Here is a 23,299-nt window from a genome sequence, read left to right as displayed (position 1 = left end):
TACCAGCGATAGTCATCGATTCCCATGTGACTTTAGTTAGTAGGAGTGGGGTGCAGACCTAACTCTTTAATTCTTTCACATGTTATATTATCATTGGGGAGGGAAAGGGTAACAAAAGTCAGATTTTTTTATACTAGCTCTTGTAATTGCAGAACTTATTCCTGCAAGTGTCAAACCCCTTTTGAAATCTACTACGCTTTTAGCCCCAGCATAGCTTTGTGGCAATGAGTTCCATGGGTTAATCATGCACTGCAGGCAAAAAACAATATTTCCTTTGATCGGTTTTAAATTTGTTGCCTTTAAATTCAGTTGGTTGCCCCTTTGCTTCTGATAAAGGATGAACTGGTGAGTCCAACTGATCAGTATGTTATCAGTTTATAGAAGTTTAATATGTCATCTCTTACTCACATCTTCTCTCTGCTAATTAGTCTTGAACTTTTTATTCTTGCCTCAGACAAAAGCTCTTCCAGGCCTCTAATTTCATTAACCTCTTCAGCGGAGACAGAGCTGCAGCCCAGAACTCCCACCCCTGCAAGCATCACTGCATTGTCCGTAGGAGCGTTAGTCCTGCTATGACAGACAGGCACCTCTCCTGGCTGAGCCTGGCCTCGTAGCTCGCTCGCCCCTATCTGGCGACTGCTGCCAACCATCACTCTGGCAGCCCCCTTTCAACAACTCAGTCCTCTCGCCAGGTCACACCACCCCTTCTGGGATACCAACTCTTCAAGAAGTCCCCAAAACATCTCAACACAAGAAGATCTTTCTAACCCCTTTTGGATTATGCCTTAGCCCATCTTGAAGGCTCAGCCTGCAGCCCTATACTGGGACTAATAATCCCTACAATAAACCCCCTGTCTGTTCTGGGTTCTAGCCCAGGGACCCTGTCCTGAATAGTTAGATGTGCTCCTTAGAATGCACAGAGTTTTTCCTGAGCCCCTTCCTATCTCTAGACTCCTCATACTACTTCCCCACAGCCCATGGTTAATACCACCTCTTCTCCTCATTGACCACCCCACTATAGCCAGCCAGCCAGCCTCCGGCCCAGCCTTCCCTCCAAAGAAGCTTTCTACCCCCTCTTTCCTAAGTGTTCCCTAACTGAGCTTTCTCAGTCCTTTAATGCAACCCTGCCTCCAGCTCTCCCCCACCTGGGCTTGATCACTACTTCAGCTTGGCTGACTTTCCAGGTGCAAGCAGGGGAGCTAATTGGCCACTCAGGCCCAATAAACCTTTGCTGCAGGTGGGTGGGGTGAGCCCTCCATCACACCTGTGTTAGGTCTTGGGGCTAGGTAGGGACTCCCAGTGCACGCTGCCTCCCTACATTACTCTGATTTCAAATGAATATGAGATTCTTCAGCTTCTATCCAAAACTGTCACTTTATGCTACTAAGATGCTGTATCCCACCCTTGAAGTAGCAGTACATCAGGGGGTAATTATATGATCCCTATATAGTTCGTACAGTAGTTAAAAGAGCTTTGGGATCCTTCGGGATGAAAGAGGCTACATACCATCGTTCTATAGGAAGATCAGATGTTATGTGAAGCAGCAGTTCAGCTATTTCTGTTGGTTGTAATTTCAAGCGCCTGGGACTCTCACTTCCAGGAGAGAAGCAACTCTGCCGTTACTGTTGCTACTTACTGCCCTACTGTCTTCTGGTACCCAGACGGGAAAATGCAGCCATTTGGGGAGTAATAACCAACTGCTGTTTCAGCCAGACCCGCTGGCTCATGCCTCCCAGTCACCACGGCCTAATTTAATGGCGTGTAACCAATCCGGACAGAAAGCGGAGTGTAAAACTCGCAACCTAGTGAAAAATAAGCCAAAGAAAAGGATGAAAGGTCATGTGAAGGAAGCAGGCCATTGAAGTGCAGAGTTCCTTGAGGTGAAATAATAAAACCTTCTGTTAGAATTTAGCTTGAGCATCTCTTATTTTTTCACTGCTATACAGTCATTTAATTTTTTAACCAGAACTCAGCTATTTTTTAAAAACCGAAAAATGATCGTGCACTCAGGATGTGTTGCAAAGTGGGGCCCTTCCCCAAATCTATTCAACTTCAGATGTACGCTCCCCCCCACCCCTTTTACTACTAACAGACCATTAGGTCAAGAGTTATGTGGATATACTTGGTTTCAGTTGATTCCTTGGTTGACATTTTTCCACAAAGCAAAAATCACCATGCTCTTTGACACTGCTCAGAAGAGAGCCAGGACTGAGATATGTACTGACAAGTTTTCTAGAGGAAGTTTGCACGAAATTATCCTGTTGTATGTAACCACCAAAATTAATTAAACACAGAAGTTTTTACATGATATACCTGCCCTTCCCCATGACAGCCTGCCAACCCCCACCCTGTGCTAAGATTATTTGCAACATCAGATTTCAAATGTTGATGTAATTTAGAAAGTACTACTCTGAAAAGTGTGTGTGTGAAAACAGCACCTTCTTATTCAACAAATATGGCTTTTGTGTATTTAAAGTCATGTATGCCATGTTAGTGACAAAACAAAGATTTTACTAGTTTTTAATCCCATTTAGTCAGTCACACCAACAAAGCTTTAAGAGAGTGAGCAGGATTCTATTTCTTCCTGTGGATGAAATGATGGACCCCCACCTATCAATTATACCTGTCCTGTGCAAACTCAAAGACAACAATTAGGTTGTGCAGATGTCACTGAGGCATAATTTCATAACAGTGGGGTTGCATAGGTATCACTGAGGGCCTAAACTGGTATTAATTTGAGGAAAGGAAATAACCCAGCTTGACTTTCAGATCCCAGATTGAGTTTGCATGGCTGTCAAAACATTGTTTTACCTCTAATCTGAGCACATTTAATAGTGACATCAATTAAAGCAATAATTATGGAACCCCACTGTATTATTTTTACTGAATCACTTTTCAAAATAGGAACACACTTTATTTAAGAGGCAACAGTCAATGCCAGAGATGTTGCCCCAAGGTCAGACTCTATGTGTGGCAGGCTGTCAATGGAAAAGTTAAGATTTGGAAGAGGAGCTAGACTCTCCCCAGTTTCACCATTTGTTAAAGTGCATAGCAGGTGATTATCATTATTATTTGTAAAGCACTGACAGCATTCTCAGTACTATATGAGACCTTTCCTGACCACAGGTGCTTACAGTAATCCACAACAGAAGATGTATCACCTCTTGCTACATACAGTAGCAGTGTCATGCTCAAACTTGGAGAATTAAAAAACCTCTAAAAAGTTCTGAATCCTGTAATAAAACCCCAGAACATGCTCTTTGGCAGAAAAGGATGCAGTGCAAACCTCAACGTAATGTTGCCTGACCCAGAAAGGTCCTCTAACCCCCCAAATTGTGTAAGGAAGCCAAATCTAAAGAAATCTGGCAGATATGCCTAAGGATGAACCTACCTAAGTGAATATCAGGCTTTCCCCCAGCATACATATCATGTGTTTTCAATAAAACCAACCAACCAAGCCCTCATCTATGATCACGCAACCCCTTTTTGAGAAGTACATTCAGTTGGCAAGTCACCTGCCAAGTCAAGTGTCTATAACGCAATCTAATGGATGACTAAATACACACATTCCTGCATTGGAGATTTAAATAATCCTCTAGAACTCTTCCCAAAGTACAAGAGACTCTTTCATCAGAAAAAGACAGACAGGAAACATACCAGCGAAGAATGAACAAACTACAGAGACTGGTACAATTTTGTATTCTACTATTATTATTTAGGTTTCAGAGTAACAGCCGTGTTAGTCTGTATTTGCAAAAAGAAAAGGAGTACTTGTGGCACCTTAGAGACTAACCAATTTATTTGAGCATAAGCTTTCGTGAGCTACAGCTCACTTCGCTTATGCTCAAATAAATTGGTTAGTCTCTAAGGTGCCACAAGTACTCCTTTTATGATTATTTACTGATTTGTATAGCACCTTCTGCAAGTATCAAGGTATTTTAAAGAAATAATGAAGTAACTGATGAGATCATAACAGACTACCCAAAACAAATGAAAGCAAGGACTGGCCAAGGGTTAGCACTGGCTGCCATGTCCCTGCACTGGCCGGGGACAAGAACAGTGCAGAGGCAGCATATTCAGTACTTTGGGGAAGTAACACTTCATATCATGCTGCGGCCAACTCTCTGGCTAACCTGGGAGCTGTTTTGATGGGTTCTGAGGGGACATCCCCAAAAGTTTCCTCAGACTAGGAAGACGACTGTGATGCAGGATCTGTGGAGGAGGGAGAGGAGGGAAATTCTACCCTGAGATTGGGAAAGTGAGGGAGAATCCTAATGTGTGATCACAGTTAGATGCTGATTTTGAAAGGAAGGCTTTGAGGCGTGGAGATGCTCAGTCTCCAAGATTATCTGAATTTGTGATTTGAGAACCCCCTCTTTATCAGGCATGAAAATGGGTTATTTTCACCTACTCACGTACCACAAACGAAGGGTAAGGGGAAAACTGATGGGGAAAGTAAGAAAGGTTCACAGAGAGACAGATTCTGATCTGTTGTTATTTTGGATGTATACTAGTGTAAGTACTCTGAAGTCAGTGGAGTTACTATGGATTTACACTGGTGTAACTGAGATTAAAATCTAGCCTATTATCCCTTTCTGAGAGTGTATGACTTTGCTCTGCAGCAACAACAGTGTAATCATGAGTTAAGGCAGTACACGTTACTGACAGCTGGGCAGAAGTTTCCCACAGAGATTACAGTACCTTAGACTTTTCAAAATTGGAATTTGATTTGAAGGTATTAGAAGGAACAAGAATTTTCCAATAATATATATGGGGAAACTGAGTAATCAGATCTCCCATGTATGGGTAGCAGATTAAAGTTTGTACTTTAATTTGAAAGCAAAAGTGCTCCATTATGTTCTGTTTCAGAGTAGCAGCCGTGTTAGTCTGTATCGGCAAAAAGAACAGGAGGACTTGTGGCACCTTAGAGACTAACAAATTTACTAGAGCATAAGCTTTCATGGGCTACAGCCCACTTCATCGGATGCATAGAATGGAACATATAGTAAGAAGATAGATATATACATACAGATAAGTTGGAAGTTATCATACAAACTGTCAGGTTTCAGAGTAGCAGCCGTGCTAGTCTGTATCCACAAAAAGAACAGGAGTACTTGTAACACCTTAGAGACTAACAAATTTATTCGAGCATAAGCTTTCGTGGGCTACAGCTCACTTCATCGGATGCAAGTGAGCTGTAGCTCACGAAAGCTTAAACTCAAATAAATTTGTTAGTCTCTAAGGTGCCACAAGTCCCCCTTTTCTTCATACAAACTGTGAGAGGCTAATTAGTTACGATGCGCTTCTGCTTTCAAATCAGGGACAAACAATCAAAGTAAGGCTGTCTCTTCCTTAGCATTATTCAGGAGATCTCCCACCATTGCCCCAGCACAGGTAAGCTGCACTGCTGGGAGCAATGGTGAAGCACTTGTGCAGACAGAAAACAGGCATTTTTATCACTGTTATGTAACCACGAGAGTAGCAGGCCAAATTCCTAAAAGGCAGACAAGGCTCCAGGCTTTCAGAAGTGGGCGATCAGGTCTCACTTCTCAAGGAAACAAAGGGCACTTGAAAACTGTCATGTGTTTTAATCATTCAGCACTATAAAATGTGTTAACAGCTCTTGAAAGATTAACCAAGGAAGTTGGCTGTTTCTTCCTGAAGTTCATTCTGGCAACTACCAATATATTTGAAATGCACACCTTTCAAATACTGGCCACTCTCTAACCTTGGAAAAATTATGCTTCTGCTTTTTTTTCCCTACAGGCAACCAAAGATTTGATGGAGTAAAGGTGTTGTGTATCACTGCACCTCATGTTGCACTTTACAGATCAAATCTTTTTCTTGCAAACATAGAAGACACCTTTCCCATTATGTAAAATAACTACTTGCTCACAGCCTGAAGCCTTGAATTGTAAAAGCTACAGACTCCTACTTATACATCTTCACTCATCCTACAGCCCTCCCTCAGTTGCAGAAACATACCTGATTTCCCCCACCCCCTCCCCAAAAGGGTGGATATATTTTTAAAACTATGTACAAGGTTTATCCAGTAGGTGTTTTCTTCCTTCATTTTAAAAGGGCTGCTCTGTCGGTGCAGGTGTTTACTATGATCACTGCCTAATGGAGGGAGACAAAGGTTGGGACGCCCCTGAAAAGCCAGGGCAAAATGTGTGTGTGAGAGGGAGGGTGGAGGGGAGAACTTTGAAGGGTCCAGAATCACCCCCTCCCATTCACAGATCTTCTCCCCCCTCCCCCGCCTTCTATGAACAGCATGTGGGAGAGTTTCCCAGGAACATTAAGCAGGGCGCGAGGGGCACTGTGCTCAGCTGTCCCCTAGCGTTTGCTGAACTGTGGGCCACAAGCAGTCCAGAGGGGTCCCCTCTGTGCGCGGTGCCAGGAGACAACCCGAGCGCCGAGCCCCACGTGTTTGCGCGGATCGGCTGGAGACACACGAGCTTGGCGCGCAGGGTTTGCGGGCTAGGCAGTCACGGCTGCTGTTTGCGGCTGGTACCGGGTACCCCCCAGGAGCCCTTGGCATGGGGCAGGACCGGTGTGCAGGCGCCGGCCGCTCTGCACTCACGTTGGGCTCCCAAAGGCCGCGGGAAGGGCCGAGGGGCAGGAGCCCGGCCCGAGGCACGCAGTGTCGGGGATGACTGGGCCAGGCACCGGGCCGGGACACCGCTGGCACTGGAGGGCGCACGCAGCCCGGGCTAAGGCCTTGACCCCCGCGGGTTTCTCTGCCGCAGCGCTGCCAGCCAGGCCCACGCCCCGGGGCTGGGCTGCAGCGCTGCGAGGGCGGAGCCGCGGCGAGCGTCCGGCTCCTTGTGCCTGCCCCGCCGCCGCCGCCGCCGCGCCGGGCCCGCCCTGCAGGAGCCGGCTCCAGCCTGCCCGGGCCGCGGCGTGCGGAGCTCCAGCCCGGAATGGAGGAAGAGGAGGAGGAAGAAGAAGAGGGGCTGAACTGCAGAGCGCAGGCCCAGGTGACCGGGGGCGCGCCTGACCCCGCTCCCGCATCCCGCAGCGCCGCGCCCTGCCCGGCTCCCGCATCCCCCAGCGCCCGGCTCCGAGTCCCGCATCCCCCAGCACAGCGCCCTGCCCGGCTCCCGAGTCCCGCATCCCCCAGCACAGCGCCCTGCCCGGCTCCCGAGTCCCGCATCCCCCAGCACAGCGCCCTGCCCGGCTCCCGCGTCCCGCAGCGCCCGGCTCCGAGTCCCGCATCCCCCAGCACAGCGCCCTGCCCGGCTCCCAAGTCCCGCATCCCCCAGCACAGCGCCCTGCCCGGCTCCCGAGTCCCGCATCCCCCAGCACAGCGCCCTGCCCGGCTCCCGCGTCCCGCAGCGCCCGGCTCCGAGTCCCGCATCCCCCAGCACAGCGCCCTGCCCGGCTCCCGCGTCCCCCCCGCTAGCACCCGGCCCCGCTCACCTCTCCCAGCCCAAGTGCATCGCAGGCAGCAGCTGCTCCGCTCTCACTCGGCGGGGCCGTAGGGCTCGTACAGGCAGGGGCACCTGCCACCTGCTTTCCCCCGCCCCACAGTTCCCTGCCCCGGGCCTGCCCCGAAGAGCCAGCGCTGGGCACTTCACCCGGCTCTTTGCTGCACCCTGCAGTGGCTGTGGGGCACTTTCCCGGCGGGCAGCCTCGCAGGGTCTTGCTGTGTCACAGCACATCCCCGATTCTGTCAATTGCATCCTGACTGCCTTTTGTTGTTGAGAGCTCCATGGGTGGGACTGTCCCTTACGACTTAGGGCCATTGTAGGGTAAGAGGGAAAAAAAAAGGTAAATCCCTCTGCTGATGGACGAACAGAAAATGAGTTCTCTGACTCTGGTGCCATCTCCCCTAGAGCAGCACTTACTACCTCCACGAAAAGCGTGATCCTATTGTTCATGCCTACATAGCATCTCCTGCAGGCCTCCGGGGTACCAACTTCCCAAGCCTAGGCGGCAGTCCCATTCACCAGCGAACACTAGAAAGAGGAGACAGGTTTTAAAAGACAATCTAGCAGAGAAGTTGTCAAGGTTCCTCCCCCACTCTGAACGCTAGGGTGCAGATGTGGGGACCTGCATGAAAACCTCCTAAGCTTATCTTTACCAGCTTAGGTCAAAACTTTCCCCAAGGTACAAAATATTCCACCCTTTGTCCTTGGATTGGCCGCTACCACCACCAAACAAATACTGGTTACTGGGGAAGAGCTGTTTGGAAACGTCTTTCCCCCCCAAATACTTCCCAAAACCTTTCACCCCACTTCCTGGACAAGGTTTGGTAAAAAGCCTCACCAATTTGCATAGGTGACCACAGACCCAAACCCTTGGATCTGAGAACAATGAAAAAGCATTCAGTTTTCTTACAAGAAGACTTCTAATAGAAATAGGAGTAAATAGAAGTAAAGAAATCCCCTCTGTAAAATCAGGATGGTAGATACCTTACAGGATAATTAGATTCAAAACATAGAGAATCCCTCTAGGCAAAACCTTAAGTTACAAAAAAGATACACAGACAGAAATAGTTATTCTATTCAGCACAATTCTTTTCTCAGCCATTTAAAGAAATCATAATCTAACACATACCTAGCTAGATTACTTACTAAAAGTTCTAAGACTCCATTCCTGGTCTATCCCCGACAAAAGCAGCATATAGACAGACAGAGACCCTTTGTTTCTCTCCCTCCTCCCAGCTTTTGAAAGTATCTTGTCTCCTCATTGGTCATTTTGGTCAGGTGCCAGCGAGGTTACCTTTAGCTTCTTAACCCTTTACAGGTGAGAGGAGTTTTCCTCTGGCCAGGAGGGATTTTAAAAGGGTTTACCCTTCCCTTTATATTTATGACAGAAGTACTGATTAAAAATCACAGTGAAACAGACAAGTACAAACCTCATACAAGCAGGGGGACTGGAACAATTTTTATAGGGGGGGTGCTGAGAGCCATTGAACCAAACTGTAAACCCTGCATAGACTGTAAAAAGAACAGGAGGGCTTGTGGCACCTTAGAGGCTAACGTTTATTAGAGCATAAGCTTTCGTGGGTTACAGCCCACTTAAACCACCTCGAGCCAGGGGGTGCGGCAGCACCCCCAGCACCACTAGTTCCAGCACCTAAGCATATACCTCGCCCCAGTAAACAGGGAACACACAGGCAGACCCTCACCCGATGCAGAATTGCTGATCACAAACTGTTAGGAGAAAGCACAGTGAAAACTTAGAGAAAAGCTGTGCAACCCCTTGTGACAGGAGAGAGTGAAACTGAAAGAATTCATCTGCTGCAATGTACAAAATATGAAGGTGCGCAAACAAGATACACCCTCAAATGACCAGAAAAGGACTTTCCATTCAAAATCAAGAGAAAAATTGAGCATGATCATCGGTGAAAGGAAAGAGATGGCAGAAAAAATAGCATCCCACCAAATCAGAAATTCACAATATCTGTAAAGGGCCATGGAATAAAACCCTGGTACCCTATGGAACCCTATCTGAGGGAGACATTTAACTGCAGATGGATATTGTTACTGTGTTTTAAACTTTGTCAATGCTTGTATAATACATTCGTCATGTCAGTAAAGACTTTTGTAGGGAGCTGAACTGGTGGGAGCTCTAACAGCTGAGCATGCTTGTGCAGTGATATTTCCAGAATGTGGAACTGACTTTTAGAAATGCACACGTTAAATCACTTTGGACATTCTCAGCACTGCTGCTGAGAACCAGCCCTGAACTCGCTAACTGCAATTACTTCTTAAAATAATTTGTAGGCACTTTAAAATTTAAAATCTCTTTGTGTGATTATTTTGTCTTTTGGAACCTTTCCTTTTTTAGATCCAGTATTATGTCTCCTGTGTTCACCTATTATCATTCAAACCATCCCAGACAAATTATTGGGCCAAGTGCCTGTTGAACCATTTTATATTTCAGCAGTAGAAAACTATCAATATTTTCTGTCTTTTTAATATATTTCTATTTGGTTTACCTTAGCTTCAAGGCAAGGTCCTATTTCTTACAGTATGTGCTGCTGGGATTGGAGGGACTTTCCAATATGGCTACAACATCTCCATCATCAATGCTCCAACTACAGTAAGTGCTCTACTGGCCTTTGCAGCCATCCCCTGAGACAGTGAATCTTGTGAGGTCTAAACTCTGTTATCCTCACAGGGATCCTTAGTCTGGGAAAACACAGGCATATTTTGCCAAAACCCTTCAGCCAGTGACTACTAAAGGTGGACAGTAAAGGCAGGATTTGTGTCCTTTACATAGTTAATAATTTAACTCTTGCATCATGGTAGAGGTGCTGCAGCTGAGACCCAGAAGGGGTTATGACCACAGGATCGCCGGTCTGGACCTTTTTAAATCAGTCATAACTTTAGCAAATATAATTCTGAAACTTTCCAGTCTTAGAAGAACATTTGTTACAAGTTAGATAAATTTGTCTTACTTCATAAAATAATAATTTTTAAAACATTTGCAAAACCAGGCTACATAATACATGACAACCACTTAACTGATTCCCTGCTGGCGAGCTCTCTTGGGGCTCTGTGGTAGCTGAAATATACCGCATACTACATGCTGTATGTTCGAATGGATCTGGAACTTGCTGGTGTGACTCTGGGGGACATGAAATGATTGGGAGAGAAAGGTTAGTTTAAAATGAGTTATGTACTGAGCAGCCCCTTTAATTTTGCTATTGGGAGCATCCAATCCTGCACCCATCAAAATCAAGCTTGGATTGAGCCCATGAAATATATTTAGATCATTTTTTTAAATATGCAAGATAATTTCACTTTGTAAAGGCAATCTGTCTAGTACGGCTTCTTAACAACTAAAATTTTATAGGGGGATGTCAAAAATACAGCTTGGAATTGAATGCTTTCTTCAAGCTGAACTGTGGAGTCATGATCATCACGTAAATCATACCTAATATGAAGTAAACCTTTGCTGTTTCTCAGGGATCTTTATTTTTAATCCTACAGTAAAGTGACTCTTGTCCTTCACTTACAGTACATTCAGAGGTTTATAAATGAAACGTGGCTAGAACGCACAGGCGCATCTCTAGACAGCGGTGTGATATTGCTAGTGTGGTCTTTCATTGTTTCTATCTATTCTCTGGGGGGACTCGCTGGAGCTCTCATTGCAGGACCCATGGCAATCAAGCTGGGAAGGTAAGAGGCCTTTGGATTTTCACCTTGAACTTTGTAGATCGTTTTTCATTAATCGAGTGCCTAAACATTTGGATGTTAAACTGAAAAGAGCCCAATTCCAAATTACCCAACTCAGCTGAAACACATGAAGTTCATTCTTAACCTAAGAAAACAAGACCATACTATCTGGCATTAGCTCTTAAAGGAATCTACCTTGAATGGTAGCATTTCAATTCTCATCATCCAACACAGCACAGTACTTTGCACCACTGGAAAAATGTCTAGGTATGGCTTTCTGCTCCACCAGCATAACATAACATACAGCAGGCAAGTGTGCAGTCACCAGCTTCTCTTCATCTAATTTAAGCAGGAAACAGGCACAGAATTAATGGAGAGCTTTTCTCCAAAATGGAGAGTGGGAAGCGGTAGGAGTGCTGCACGGAATCCATAGCTTGAGGCAGCATAAGGTACTTACAAGAGGAGCGACCCTGGGACAGTTGCATCACAGAGCACTGGTCTGAAGTCACTTTAGTTCACACAGGCCATTCCTGCTTCTCAGACTGAAATATCTTTAAAATGTGGTTATCCATTGAGTCTTTCAAGTTCCTTTTCTTCCCTGTGCTTGGGAGCCTATAAAAAAAATCTGTATTACCCTTTCTGCAGATTTCACACGTGGTATAACCTCCCCTTCTCTCTGAAAGAACAATCAATGTTTTTATCGTGAAACCACAGAAAGTGACACTGTACTTGCCTCTCTATCCAGCTCTAGTACGGCATTCGGTAAAAATTGCATCTCCCCCTTATGTACTGAAGGAACCAGTTTTACCATTTCAGGAGGTAATCATGGGCTAAGTAGTGGTGCTGTCATCCAGAACTCACCCTGTTTCTTGGAGATGTTCATAATGATTTTATGATTCTTATGTTTCATTAAAAAGGGATTTTGTTAAATGTAAGAGCAGGAGCAATGAATCAGGATCATCAGTGTGATGATGCCCTCCTGATTCCCTGAATCTGGTCCTGCAATCCTCAGTTATCTTCTTTCACAATGGATGGAATTCCACTCCAGTTGAACAGTCCCTAACTCCGCTATGCACTGTGCAATGCAGATGACAGTTTATTTGCCAATGTCAAACCCAGTTTTCATAACTGGACACTTGCCATGTAGGCACCAGACGGAGGAATTTGGGCCCTAAGTGCCCATCTGAATGTGCTGCTATAGAAATGGGCACCCTGACAAACTTTCAAATTTGGAAAATTGGACTGCTGTGTCCCACCACTGGCTCTAATAACCAGACCTGGTGAAATCTGACCCTTCAGTTCTGTTTTTATTCTCTCCGAAGGAAGACATCATTGCTGCTGAATAACGCGTTTGTGATCATAGCTGCAGTCTTCTCAGGGTTCAGCCGGATGGCCAAATCCTTCGAGATGATCATGCTCGGCAGATTTTTCACTGGAATCAATGCTGGTAAGGAACAGTGATACTGTGGTAATGAGGACTTTAGAAACACCCTACAAATATAAATGTCTGTGGCATTAAAACGGTTTCTGATGTGCCCTGCAGTCCCTGGTGCTTCATTTGGCATTGAACTCATGACCCCTGGCACCAGAAGAATATGCCAGTCTCCTTTCCCTGCCATTCAGAGGTGACATAAACCTGGATTGTCAGCCAATATATGGCTTCTTCCATGTAACATTTCACAATATGCTTCTGAAGCGTATTATGCAGAAGCCCTTATCAAAGTCTATGCCTAATATCTGGGTACTCCAGAAACATACCTACACGCGCTTGCACACACGCAAGATAATTCTCCTAAGGGCTATTTGTAGTGACAAGAATTACTTGCACATATGGAATGTCTGTATCATTCAGCTCACCACCGGAGACTGGTTTACATACTCCCAGGTTGACTTGGTTAATGGCCGTTGCTTCAGGAGCACAGAAGAGTTAGTGCATCAGCAGCTCAGTTTTGAAGATCTGGGTCCCCACGTCCAATATTGTCACAAATTGAATATGTTTGATCTCATACTAACCCCTAATAAAAAGGATGGTCTTGTGGTTAAGGCACTGGACTGGGATTCAGGAGACCTGGATTCAATTCCCAGTTCTGCCTTAATGTGAGATCTGGGGTAAGCTATTTAATTTCTTTGCCTCAGTTCCCTATCTGTAAAGTGGGAATAACAGTACTTTCTTTCTCCCACCTTTTGTCTGTCTTGTCTATTTAGATTGTAGCTCTTTAGGGCAGAGACTGTCTCTTACTACACCTAGCAAGGGGGCCTCAATCTTCCTTGGGGCCTCTAGGCTCTACTGTAATATAAAATAATAAGAACAGGATAGTGCCAGGAATGGAATAGCAGGGAGTGTTGCAGGTTATATTCTGGGGTGTAGGCCAAACTATGCTGGAAATCTTCCATTGAGCTTAGTCACATGTAGGCCTGATCGTAGCCCCTGCTTTCCACTTATGCACATTCAGTTCCACACACACATACCTGCACTTTGCTGGTGCAAACACCCCCCTCAGCCCTTGAACAATTTTAGCATCTCTGTGAACACTAATGAAGAAATGTGCTCCCTCTCCTGCAAACCTGTTTGAAAAGCTTGTGTGTTTACGAATTCCAACACTGGCTTGCATGCAAGGGTTAGACTTTTTAAAGAGCAAACAGCCAGATATGTGCATGCACCGTTTTGCATGACGCAAATGGAAGCCATTTAGAGGTGTGGCAGAAAATTTACCCCATATCTGCCTCTAGCCAGCACTATTAGTCCCTCACTTTGAGGGCACCAAAATTAAAATAAAGCTGCAGCTTTAATAATGCACAGTAATGATACTCTATGTAGCTTTAAAAATGTGAAATTGCTTTTCATTAGCCCGCATTACATACTTTAATACATATTTACCAAAACTGACACAGTGAATTAGAGGGAATGGAAATATATTGGTGTAAGTAACAGGCATTGAGAGATCAGTGTAAGCAGCATACTCTGTAACAAGCAGAGAGAATACAGCTAACTACCTCATCTAGGGGCTGTTTTAATTTTTCTTTTTTCTCTTTTACATCTTGAGAGCATAAGCTGAGGTCAGTGTTTGTCTGTCTTCTCCAGGTGTGAGCATGAACATTCAGCCCATGTACCTGGGGGAAAGTGCTCCCAAGAAGGTCAGAGGAGCAGTGACCTTGACTTCTGCATCATTTACTGCCCTGGGGTTGGTGCTGGGACAAGTTGTTGGAATTAGGTAATGTATAGACCTCCCTATGTTTCTGATTCACTAACTCTCTTCTTTCTTTCCTCTCCTGTCTTCTCCTGCTCAAATGCCTACGTACCCCTGGGACAGCATGATGGTTTTGAGCCTAGGGACCAAATTCAGCAGTGACATCAGTGATGATGAGAGCTGTCCATAAATCATATCACAGATTTTTTGGTGATTTTTCAGGACCCACCCACTGCTTGTAACACTTTGTGACACTGAAATACACACACAAAATTAAGGACTTACCCACCCTCAGATGTGTCACCTAATTTATGGGTAGCCCGGTGTAGATTTTCTGGGTGTAGGTGACAGCACTGTTTTCACTCACTCAGCATTCAATGGATGTACAAAATGAGCGCAACTTGCATGAATTTGGGACTCTGTGGACCAAATTCTGCTGTGACATGGACTTCAGTGGGAAATCTGCCTGTGTACCCCAGGGCTGAATGTGGCTTTGCATGTTAGGGGAGAAGATGTAAGTGCGTATGTGTGGCAAGACTTGTGTTAGTTGCTTTTCCTGCTACAATGCCACCACTGCTACCCTTGGTGGAAAAGCTGCTTTCTCTCATACCCATTGACTAGCAAAGGGGGGTAATAACCATACCTAGCTCTTCATCAGTGGAACCAAAAGCACTTTACAAATGAGGTCAGTGTCATTATCCCCATTTTACATATGAGGAAACTGAGGTACACATCAGTGAAATGACTTGCCCAGGGTCACGCAGCAGAGCCAGGAATAGAACCTCAGTCTTCTGAGTCCCAGGCCTATGTTCCATCAATTAAGCCATACTGCTTCCTCCAAGTTACACTCCTTTGCCCCTTATACCCAGTGTGTAACTTGCACCACCATTTATGCCACCTCTGATTTTGGCCCAGGAACACCAATGGGAGTTGCACTTTTTTATTCCAACTTGCATTTTGCCTTGTGTCAGAAGAGGCTCCACATGTTTCAGAACGGGCCTCCTGAACATAGTCAACTTGTAAACCTGCTGCTCTGTCAGCCCCAAAATATATGCGCTGCCCCAGTGTTCCTGGATCACCCCTGTCCATTAAACTGTACACTGCTTACTTTGATCCGGCTACCCTGAAGTAGCAGTAGAATCTCCCTGTTGTGTGCGACAGTCACTGGGGTTGATCCAACCATCCCAGCAGAAGCAGAACAGGCAGCCAAGTGTGAAATGTCAACAGAGGAAAATGTATATGGGTGAAACCTCACGAGTGGAATGAAAAACCCTCAATACCAGAATGATTACCACACTGGATCTTCAGCCCAGAAAGACTGCTACAGCAGTCTTCACCACCACCCTCTTTGAGCCAGCCACGTTCTAAAAGTGCACTCTCCCTCCCTTCCCTTGTGCTTAAAATGTTCCAGGGAGGTCTCATTGTTCTGGAATTCCCCCAAATTCCTCTATCCTTGGATATCTTATTTCCCCATCTAGACCTGTGAATGAATTCCTTCTCCCAACGAGGAGATTTTTTAATCATGTCCCATCTCTCCAGGTTGGCAGGACAGCTTTTCCTTTAAATGCAACTGTCCAACATATAAAAACAGCAAGATGGGCTATAGTTTTGGTGCATGGGTTGGTGGGAAGTTGTGGTGTGACCCACAGCATCACAGTGTGAGCTTTTGGTGTCCCTGGTTGTGACTGTTCAGATGGAGTTCTCTAACCCTCCATTATGTCTCTGACCTCCTGCTCTCTTGTCACATCGCAGCACCAAACCAACCTCCAGGCAGGTGCCAGTCCCTCTAAGGTGGAGGCAAATGGCATTGCTGTTTCATAGGTTACCTATCAAGGAGTCACTTGTGAGGCAGAAGGCCACATCACCTTCACTTTCACACTCAGCTGCTTCTCTTGCATGATGCACAAATCATAGAATCACAGAATAGCAGGGTTGGAAGGGACCTCAGGAGAGAGATGCCCTACAAAGCCCAGAGAGAGAGTCAAACCCAGCTCTCCCACACCGCGTTGTGCTGCCACCAGGTCACCCAGCCAGCTCCAAACACTGCATTTCGTCTTATGAAATATTTGATTGATTTATCTTAATTATGTTTTATTTTTCTTCAGAGAACTATTAGGGGGAGAGGAGAGCTGGCCTCTTCTTTTGGCTAGCAATGTGGTGCCGGGTTTGATCCAGCTGATGACTCTGCCTTGGTTACCAGAAAGCCCGAGGTACCTCTTGATTGACCGAGGTGACAAGGAATCCTGCATCTGTGGTGAGCGTAAAGTGGTCGTGTCAATGTCCGATTCAGGGGGCAAGATTTACAGACCGTGCAAACAAACTGATGTTAGTTTTGTTGTACATTCTTAATATGTTGCATAGCTTAGTCCAGCATGTTTGGCCTGAAGCAAGCAGCTTGAAAGGTATGTTTTTTTCCACAGTCAGTATTCTCTCCTGTAGTGCTACTGGCCTCCTTTAGCGAGTACCAAACGCGTTAGCCCAATCAATGTCTATGCCACTTTCTGCTGAACATTTAGGGTGACGTTTTTCAAAATAGAGGCCCATGTTCTTTGTGCATAAAATGCGAACACAGAAGTGTAACCTTAGCTGCAATTGCACTTGGATATTGCGAAGTTGGCAGCCATCTCACCATTTGTGTGGACAGTTGCAATAATTGTACGTGCAAACAAGCATGCACTTGTACCTGGGCACAGACCGGGGCCTCCACCTTTTGAGAATGTTGCCCTCAGTTATGTTTTTTGGTAAGTTACCATAAGTGTCACGCAAAGGGCAGGCAGGGTAAATACGTCATTATTTCTTTCTTCCAAACTAGAGTGCAGTTTACACGATAACTGGTTTTTGACCTGTTAAGGTACTTATCTGTTGCTGCAAATGACTTTTTCACTACATATAGTGAGTCCAAAGGCAATTATCATGTAACCTGTTCTCTGTTTAAGGAGACCTACTTAACTTTGTATATAGTCTGTAAGTATGATATCAAAGAAAGGCTAGATGAAGATTTCAGTGACCAAATCTGAATCCTCTTCATATAAGGAAATTTGTTGACATTTGTAACATACAGATCTCCAGACATGGACCAGGTTGGAATTAGTTTCCATTACACATGTGCTGTGCACCAAAAAATCTTAACTCCCTTAGATTCATTGGAGAGCTACCATAGAGTAATATTCTCACAATAAGAGTCAGAAGCATGGTAGTTGAAATTGCACTGGTTGGAAATATTCCCTGATAAGAAAGTTGCATGGGTTTTGTCATCCCTTCTCCCCAAAGTCTCTCAGACTTTCTAATAGTTTCATCAAGCATAGCACATCTTGCTTTCTCTGCTTATCAAAGGTGGTTTCTTGGATCACAAAGTCCTACCACTACACTGCTTTCTGTGATTGTCACTTGCCACCCAATCCCTCATTCCCACAGGGAGATGAATTGATGAAGTTAAAGTGCTTCCATAAAGTAAATAAACGGCACCTTTTCCCTTACAGCACTGCAGAAGCTGAGAGGTAATGATGACCTGAGCAGTGAGCTGGAGGAAATGCAAGCAGAACAGGCTGCCATCAAAGGTCAGAGGGCAAAGAGGCCGTGGGAGCTGTTCCAGAATCCAGCTGTAAGACGGCAGCTAATAACTATCATTGTGCTGAGCAGCGCCATGCAGCTCTGTGGAAATGACTCGGTAAGCACGATAGCCACCATTTCATCAGCAGGTATCAGATGTGAGACAACAATGCAAGGAAGACTGTCACTTTTGGGGCAAACAGAGGCTGAGAATCTCCCCCTGTTCTGTAGGGGAGGGCAAGTTAGCCTGCTTCCCTTGCAGAGTTCTTCTTGGTGATCTCCAGAGAGCATTGTGAACCTACCAAAGCAGGAGGAATGATGGAGATAATTGAAATAAGAGCAGGTAAAATGGTGGCCTAAAAAGAGAGGCGGGTACAAAGGCTAGGTGGTCCTTGCTCAGATGTCCCCCTAAATTGATGTGGCAAAAACCTTTTGCCATCCACTCATGGGCGGGAAAGGGTGGATGAGGAGAGATCATACTGAGATGCCCAAGAAACTAGAAAACAAGAAAATGGGAATGTAAATGCAGTAACAGAAATATTTGCATACTGGTCTTCTGAGATATCAGGAAACATGGAGTGGCAGGGGTGCCTGGCATTGCTGATGAGTGGCCCATGTCGTATCTGGTCCATGGGGCATAATGGAAAGGGTCATTTTTATTCTGGGGAGAGGTCTGTAGTTGATGGACTTCTCTTTGCCTGCACTATTGAAACAACATTTCAGTTACTTTACGGATCTGTTTTGCAGTTGTTTGCAGAGAGCATTTCATTGCTACCATCAGATGCAAATATCAGGTGTTTGGCTGCTGAATGCACATTACTGAATGGATTGCATATGGACACTGTGGAGAAGCCGTTTGAATGGCAGCACAAGTAGCCAGTTCTCCGGGTGACAGTGTTACTCTCCAGATTGGGAGGGGGACTGTGGCGTCTGAGGGGGTGGGACTGGCAGTGATGTGCAATTCCAGGGCAATTTCTCTTACAGTTCACTTTCTTTTTTTCCTAGATGTATTTTTATGCTTCCTATGTGTTCCAAGAGGCTGGAATTCCATATGAGAAAATCCAATATCTCATTATCGGCACCGGGTGCTGCGAATTGATCACAGCCGTTACTTGTGTAAGAATCTCTAATGCATTCTGCTTATGTGAGCAAACCCCACCGATGTACATCAGGCAACTTTCATGTCTACAATAACTTCCTTCCCAAAGAAACACTTTGCTGTATAAATAATTTGTAATCACTAAATCACAGTGTTCATTTTCAGGTATTATGACATCTTACTTGAATACTTTAAAAAGTGCTGTATTTTTAGAAGGTGTTTGCCAGAAAAGAGTTCTGTTTGAAAGTGTTTCAGTGGACTCCAGCAAAGATTTTTGTTTGTGACTATGACAATACTGGAAGGTATCGTAGTTCTCCTGTATCCCCAGTCTCTGAAGTCCAGCTTCTCCAATTAGACATAAATATTTAAAATGCGACTTACCTACTGGAGCCAGAGTAATTGTTTGTCTTGACCGTTGCTGTGGGCAAGGCCTCGTAGGTTAGTAGAGAATAGCATTTTTAAAGTTAGTGGCTGGAGACAATAGTAATGTAGGAGCTATCTAGAAAAGACCAGTGAATGCTACAACTGGAGCTCTCCGGTTCAGTTCAGTTCAGTTGGCTTACCTCCACTGCTGCAGAGACGGACTCTTACCTTTCAAGTCATGGCTTGCAGTCTTTGCATCTGCAGTCTGTCTTCACAGTGCAGCATCCTAAGAACACAAGTTAGGGACTGTACTGTAAAACCGGTACTGTTCTGAAACCCTGTCACCTTGTGGCAGTTTACACTAAATGCGGCACTCCTAGAGAACGTGTTTCAGAGTAGCAGCCGTGTTAGTCTGTATCTTATTTGAGCATCAGCTTTCGTGCGCTACCGCTCACTTCATCGGATGCATCCGATGAAGTGAGCTGTAGCTCATGAAAGCTTATGCTCAAATAAATTGGTTAGTCTCTAAGGTGCCACAAGTCCTCCTTTTCTTTTTTAGAGAATGTGTTGTATTCAGTTGTACTGATATTGTACGTTTTGGTCAGTTTTCTTTCCTGTAAAATAGACAAGAGAGAAAATAAACTTAAACAGAGCCAGAGAAACAGACCCCCTGTCTCTTTTGCTTGGTACTTTGCAGTCAAAAATTTCTCTTAATTTCCACTAACTTGTGGGAACTCACATTTCTCTTCTGGATGCTCTCAAAGAATGACTTTATTCCCTCTGCCTGCGATCTCTGGGGCAGCACACAGCTTGAGAGGTGGATGAATTGTCTCCCGGAGAATGTCAGCTTTTTCCTTCATACATGCCTATTTGCAGGAAAAGGGTTCAGACTGCAGTTGTGACAGATTCTTGACATCTCCTTATTGCCCAGCCTGACTGAATCTCCTCAACACAGTCCTTATTATTGCATGAGCTTTCTCTTCTTCCTAAAGAACGGGTAGTGCCCCGGAAGTAGGTTGCCCAGCAAGCTAACCAATGATACCTGAAATGGGAGAGAGGGAGGAATGTGGATGAGAGGCATGAATAGCTAAGTGTCCCGTGTTGCTTTGTTTCAGAACGCAATAATAGAGCGTGCTGGGCGGCGGTTGCTGATTCTGGGCGGGTACAGCCTCATGGCAGTATGGGCCATCGTCTTCATGGTTGCTTTATCCCAGCAGGTAAAATAACTCCATTGAATTATCTAAGTGAAATGGATTCTGGTTATGCCTCTGACACAGATGGGGATATTAAGTAGGGGGCAAGTAATTATAAGTGCCTTAACCTATGTTCCCTTGTTCTCTGTGGAAATAGAGTCGGATAAGCTGGATGCCGTACCTCAGCATGGCCTGTATTTTCGCTTATATCCTGAGCTTTGGAATTGGACCAGGTCAGTTGTCTGAGGTTTTTCACTCAACCTTGTGCGACTGCGGGGGCTGAAGACTGTACTTAGCCACATCACATTTGAATGAAACAAAGGGACAATACATTTTGAACACTCACTACCTGTAGTTTCATCAGCAGTGCTTGTAGGCAACTGTGATTGTGTCTCAGGGTGTGTAATGACAACCGATCATTCTCTGGAGCCATTTCTGTTTACGTTCTCTTGGAGTCCTGAAGACACAAAGTGTGAAAGGAAACTTGAAGCATAAAAACAACCTTGTGTAGGTAGTAACTTCTTGTCTAATTTGTGACAATAGGCAGCAGTTCCTGGATTTGCTAACCAGTTCATTAGGACTATAACCAAGTGCTCTTATTGCTTCACTCTTTCACTGTATGGCTTTAAAGGTTGTTGAGCTGTATTATTTTGTAATTTCTTTGAATATAAATTGAAACACATTTTCACGTGTTTTTTTAACTGATGAGCTTGCCGTTTTTCTCAGAACCAGGCAGTGTGTACAGGTGTGGTTGTGTGTATGCACATGATGTGTGCTGTGTTGATACGTAATGTGGACATGATTCTCTGCTCATGTCAATATAAAACAGGTGCAAGCAAGAGGAGAATCAAGTCTAACTGTCATAAAATCATTTGGGTTGGAAGTAACTTCCAATGAGTCATCTAGCTCATGTCCCTGCAACGTCTCAGGCTTGATTACATTATTTTTTAGCTGCCCATGCCAGTCTAGCCTTCAAAATAAGGAGTGATTCTTATTACAAAACCTTTCTTGGCAGCTCATTCCATTGCCAGATGGCTTGTATAATTAGGCAGTTCTTAATATTCACCCTAAAACTTCCCTGGTGCAGTTACGTCCATTACTATGTATTCTGGCCATGTTGACTAGTGAGAATAATTGGCAATGTAATCAATGGTCCCTGTCCTTTTTATATCCCTTTACATATTTGTCAGCATATGTTTTCTAGTTTTAACATTTCAGACATATTATAAATTTGTTTCCAAATCCTTTTTCTAGCTGGTGTGACAGGAGTTTTGCCGACAGAGATTTTTGATCAAATGTCTCGTCCAGCTGCTTACATGATCTGTGGCTCTCTGCTCTGGTCCAATCTCTTTGCAGTTGGAATGGCCTTTCCATTCATTGTGGTAGGTTTGGAAGCTGGTACAGCCATCTACTGTTTTTTAGTTCACAAACAAGTGCTCTTGCACTGCAGCTTACTGCAACGCTTACTGGAAGAGACTGGGTCTGAAGTATCTGCAAGTCTCAGGCAGCCAGCACTCCAACTCTGTCGATAGTGACTTTGGCTAGAAGTTGTGACTGGAGTAGTTGTGAGCTCTCTCTTAGCCAAGATTCCTACTGCTTCCCTATAGTGATTTCTGCTGGAAGAGGCTGGGGTTGGAATAGTTTTGAGTCCCTGACAGCCAACATTCCCATTCTGTCCCCAGCTTGGAAAGGTTGGGAGAGGAGACTCCCCTATTCCCTAAAATGACTCCTTTGGGAAGAGGTTGGGACTGGAGAGATTGTGGGTCTTCACAATAAGTGCTCCTGTATTATGTCCAACAGTGAATCCTGAAAAGAGAGTCTGTTTTTACATCATTCTTTAGCATGAGCTATATTGAGGGTTAGGAGAAAGTACATATCTCCCAAACTTTCCCCTTCAGTAGCTACAATCTGTTGCCAGTCAGGACCAATGTTTATAACACAAACGAAGCAAGATAATATTGTCAGAGATAAGTATCTTGCTGTTAGTCCTTTTAGGGGAGAGCTGCTTACTCATGTTTGTAAGATCCTTAAGCCAGTGCAGAAATATTTCATGATTGAAGCTATTATATGCAGGAGAGGATTTGTAGAGGGGATTTGCCTCATACTGTGGTTTGTTTCCAACACTTTTCCTTTTTTTCTCCCTGCAGGAAGGTCTTGCTCACTTCTGCTACCTTCCATTCTTCACGGTTTGTGTCTGCACTGCTCTATATGTCGGTTTTTTCCTTCCCGAGACAAAGGGGAAGACCTTCCTGGAAATCTCCAAGGAGTTCAGCAAGCGCAACTTCAAAACTCAGACACGTGAGAAGTTTTGGAAAGGCCCTGAGGAAATCAAATCCACTATGTTATAGTCTGGGAATAAGTAAAGGTGGCTGGTGGTTGGAAAATATCCTGAGATGTTTCTCTTTTCTTGAGACAGAAGAGGTGGGGGTTAAGGAGAATACACTGCTCTTGGTTGTGTAGTGAAAAGTTTTCACACTAAAGCAGGAAATTCAGTTGATGTTTCTTGTTCACTTCATTTGTTAAAAACAGTTTGCCCTGCATTTTTGCTTAGAAGGGCAGCATTTATTTATACCACAATGCCCTTTGCCATCTCTTGGGAGCATCCCCAGTGATATGCTACTTAGACAAACCATTTTGAAAGCTTCTTTTAAAAAGAATGGATCACACTGTATATTATGATTCCATTCATTAATGGTTTATAAAGGGTTAATAAAATATTAATAGATGTTATACACATGTTACAGACATGAGTACTATGCATTATAGATTGTTGTA

At 44.7% G+C, this 23,299-nt stretch overlaps 1 protein-coding gene across 1 annotated transcript; it reads left to right on the top strand.

The window, feature by feature from the left end:
• Positions 1-3,666: 3,666 nt before the first annotated feature.
• LOC144275680 (solute carrier family 2, facilitated glucose transporter member 11-like) lies at positions 3,667-22,872 on the top strand. Its single transcript, XM_077835146.1, has 12 exons — positions 3,667-3,687; positions 9,955-10,053; positions 10,975-11,135; positions 12,455-12,579; positions 14,215-14,344; positions 16,426-16,574; positions 17,800-17,987; positions 18,875-18,985; positions 20,447-20,548; positions 20,682-20,757; positions 21,779-21,906; positions 22,672-22,872. Exons 1-12 carry the CDS (start codon positions 3,667-3,669, stop codon positions 22,870-22,872), a joined length of 1,491 nt encoding a protein of 496 aa, XP_077691272.1.
• The last annotated feature ends 427 nt before the right edge of the window (positions 22,873-23,299 follow it).

This window comes from Eretmochelys imbricata, chromosome 15 (assembly GCF_965152235.1).
Source record: "Eretmochelys imbricata isolate rEreImb1 chromosome 15, rEreImb1.hap1, whole genome shotgun sequence".
In the NCBI taxonomy this organism is placed as follows: Eukaryota; Metazoa; Chordata; order Testudines; family Cheloniidae; genus Eretmochelys; species Eretmochelys imbricata.
The sequence above is the reverse complement of the archived record's forward strand: the minus strand, read 5'-3'. Positions and strand labels throughout refer to the sequence as shown.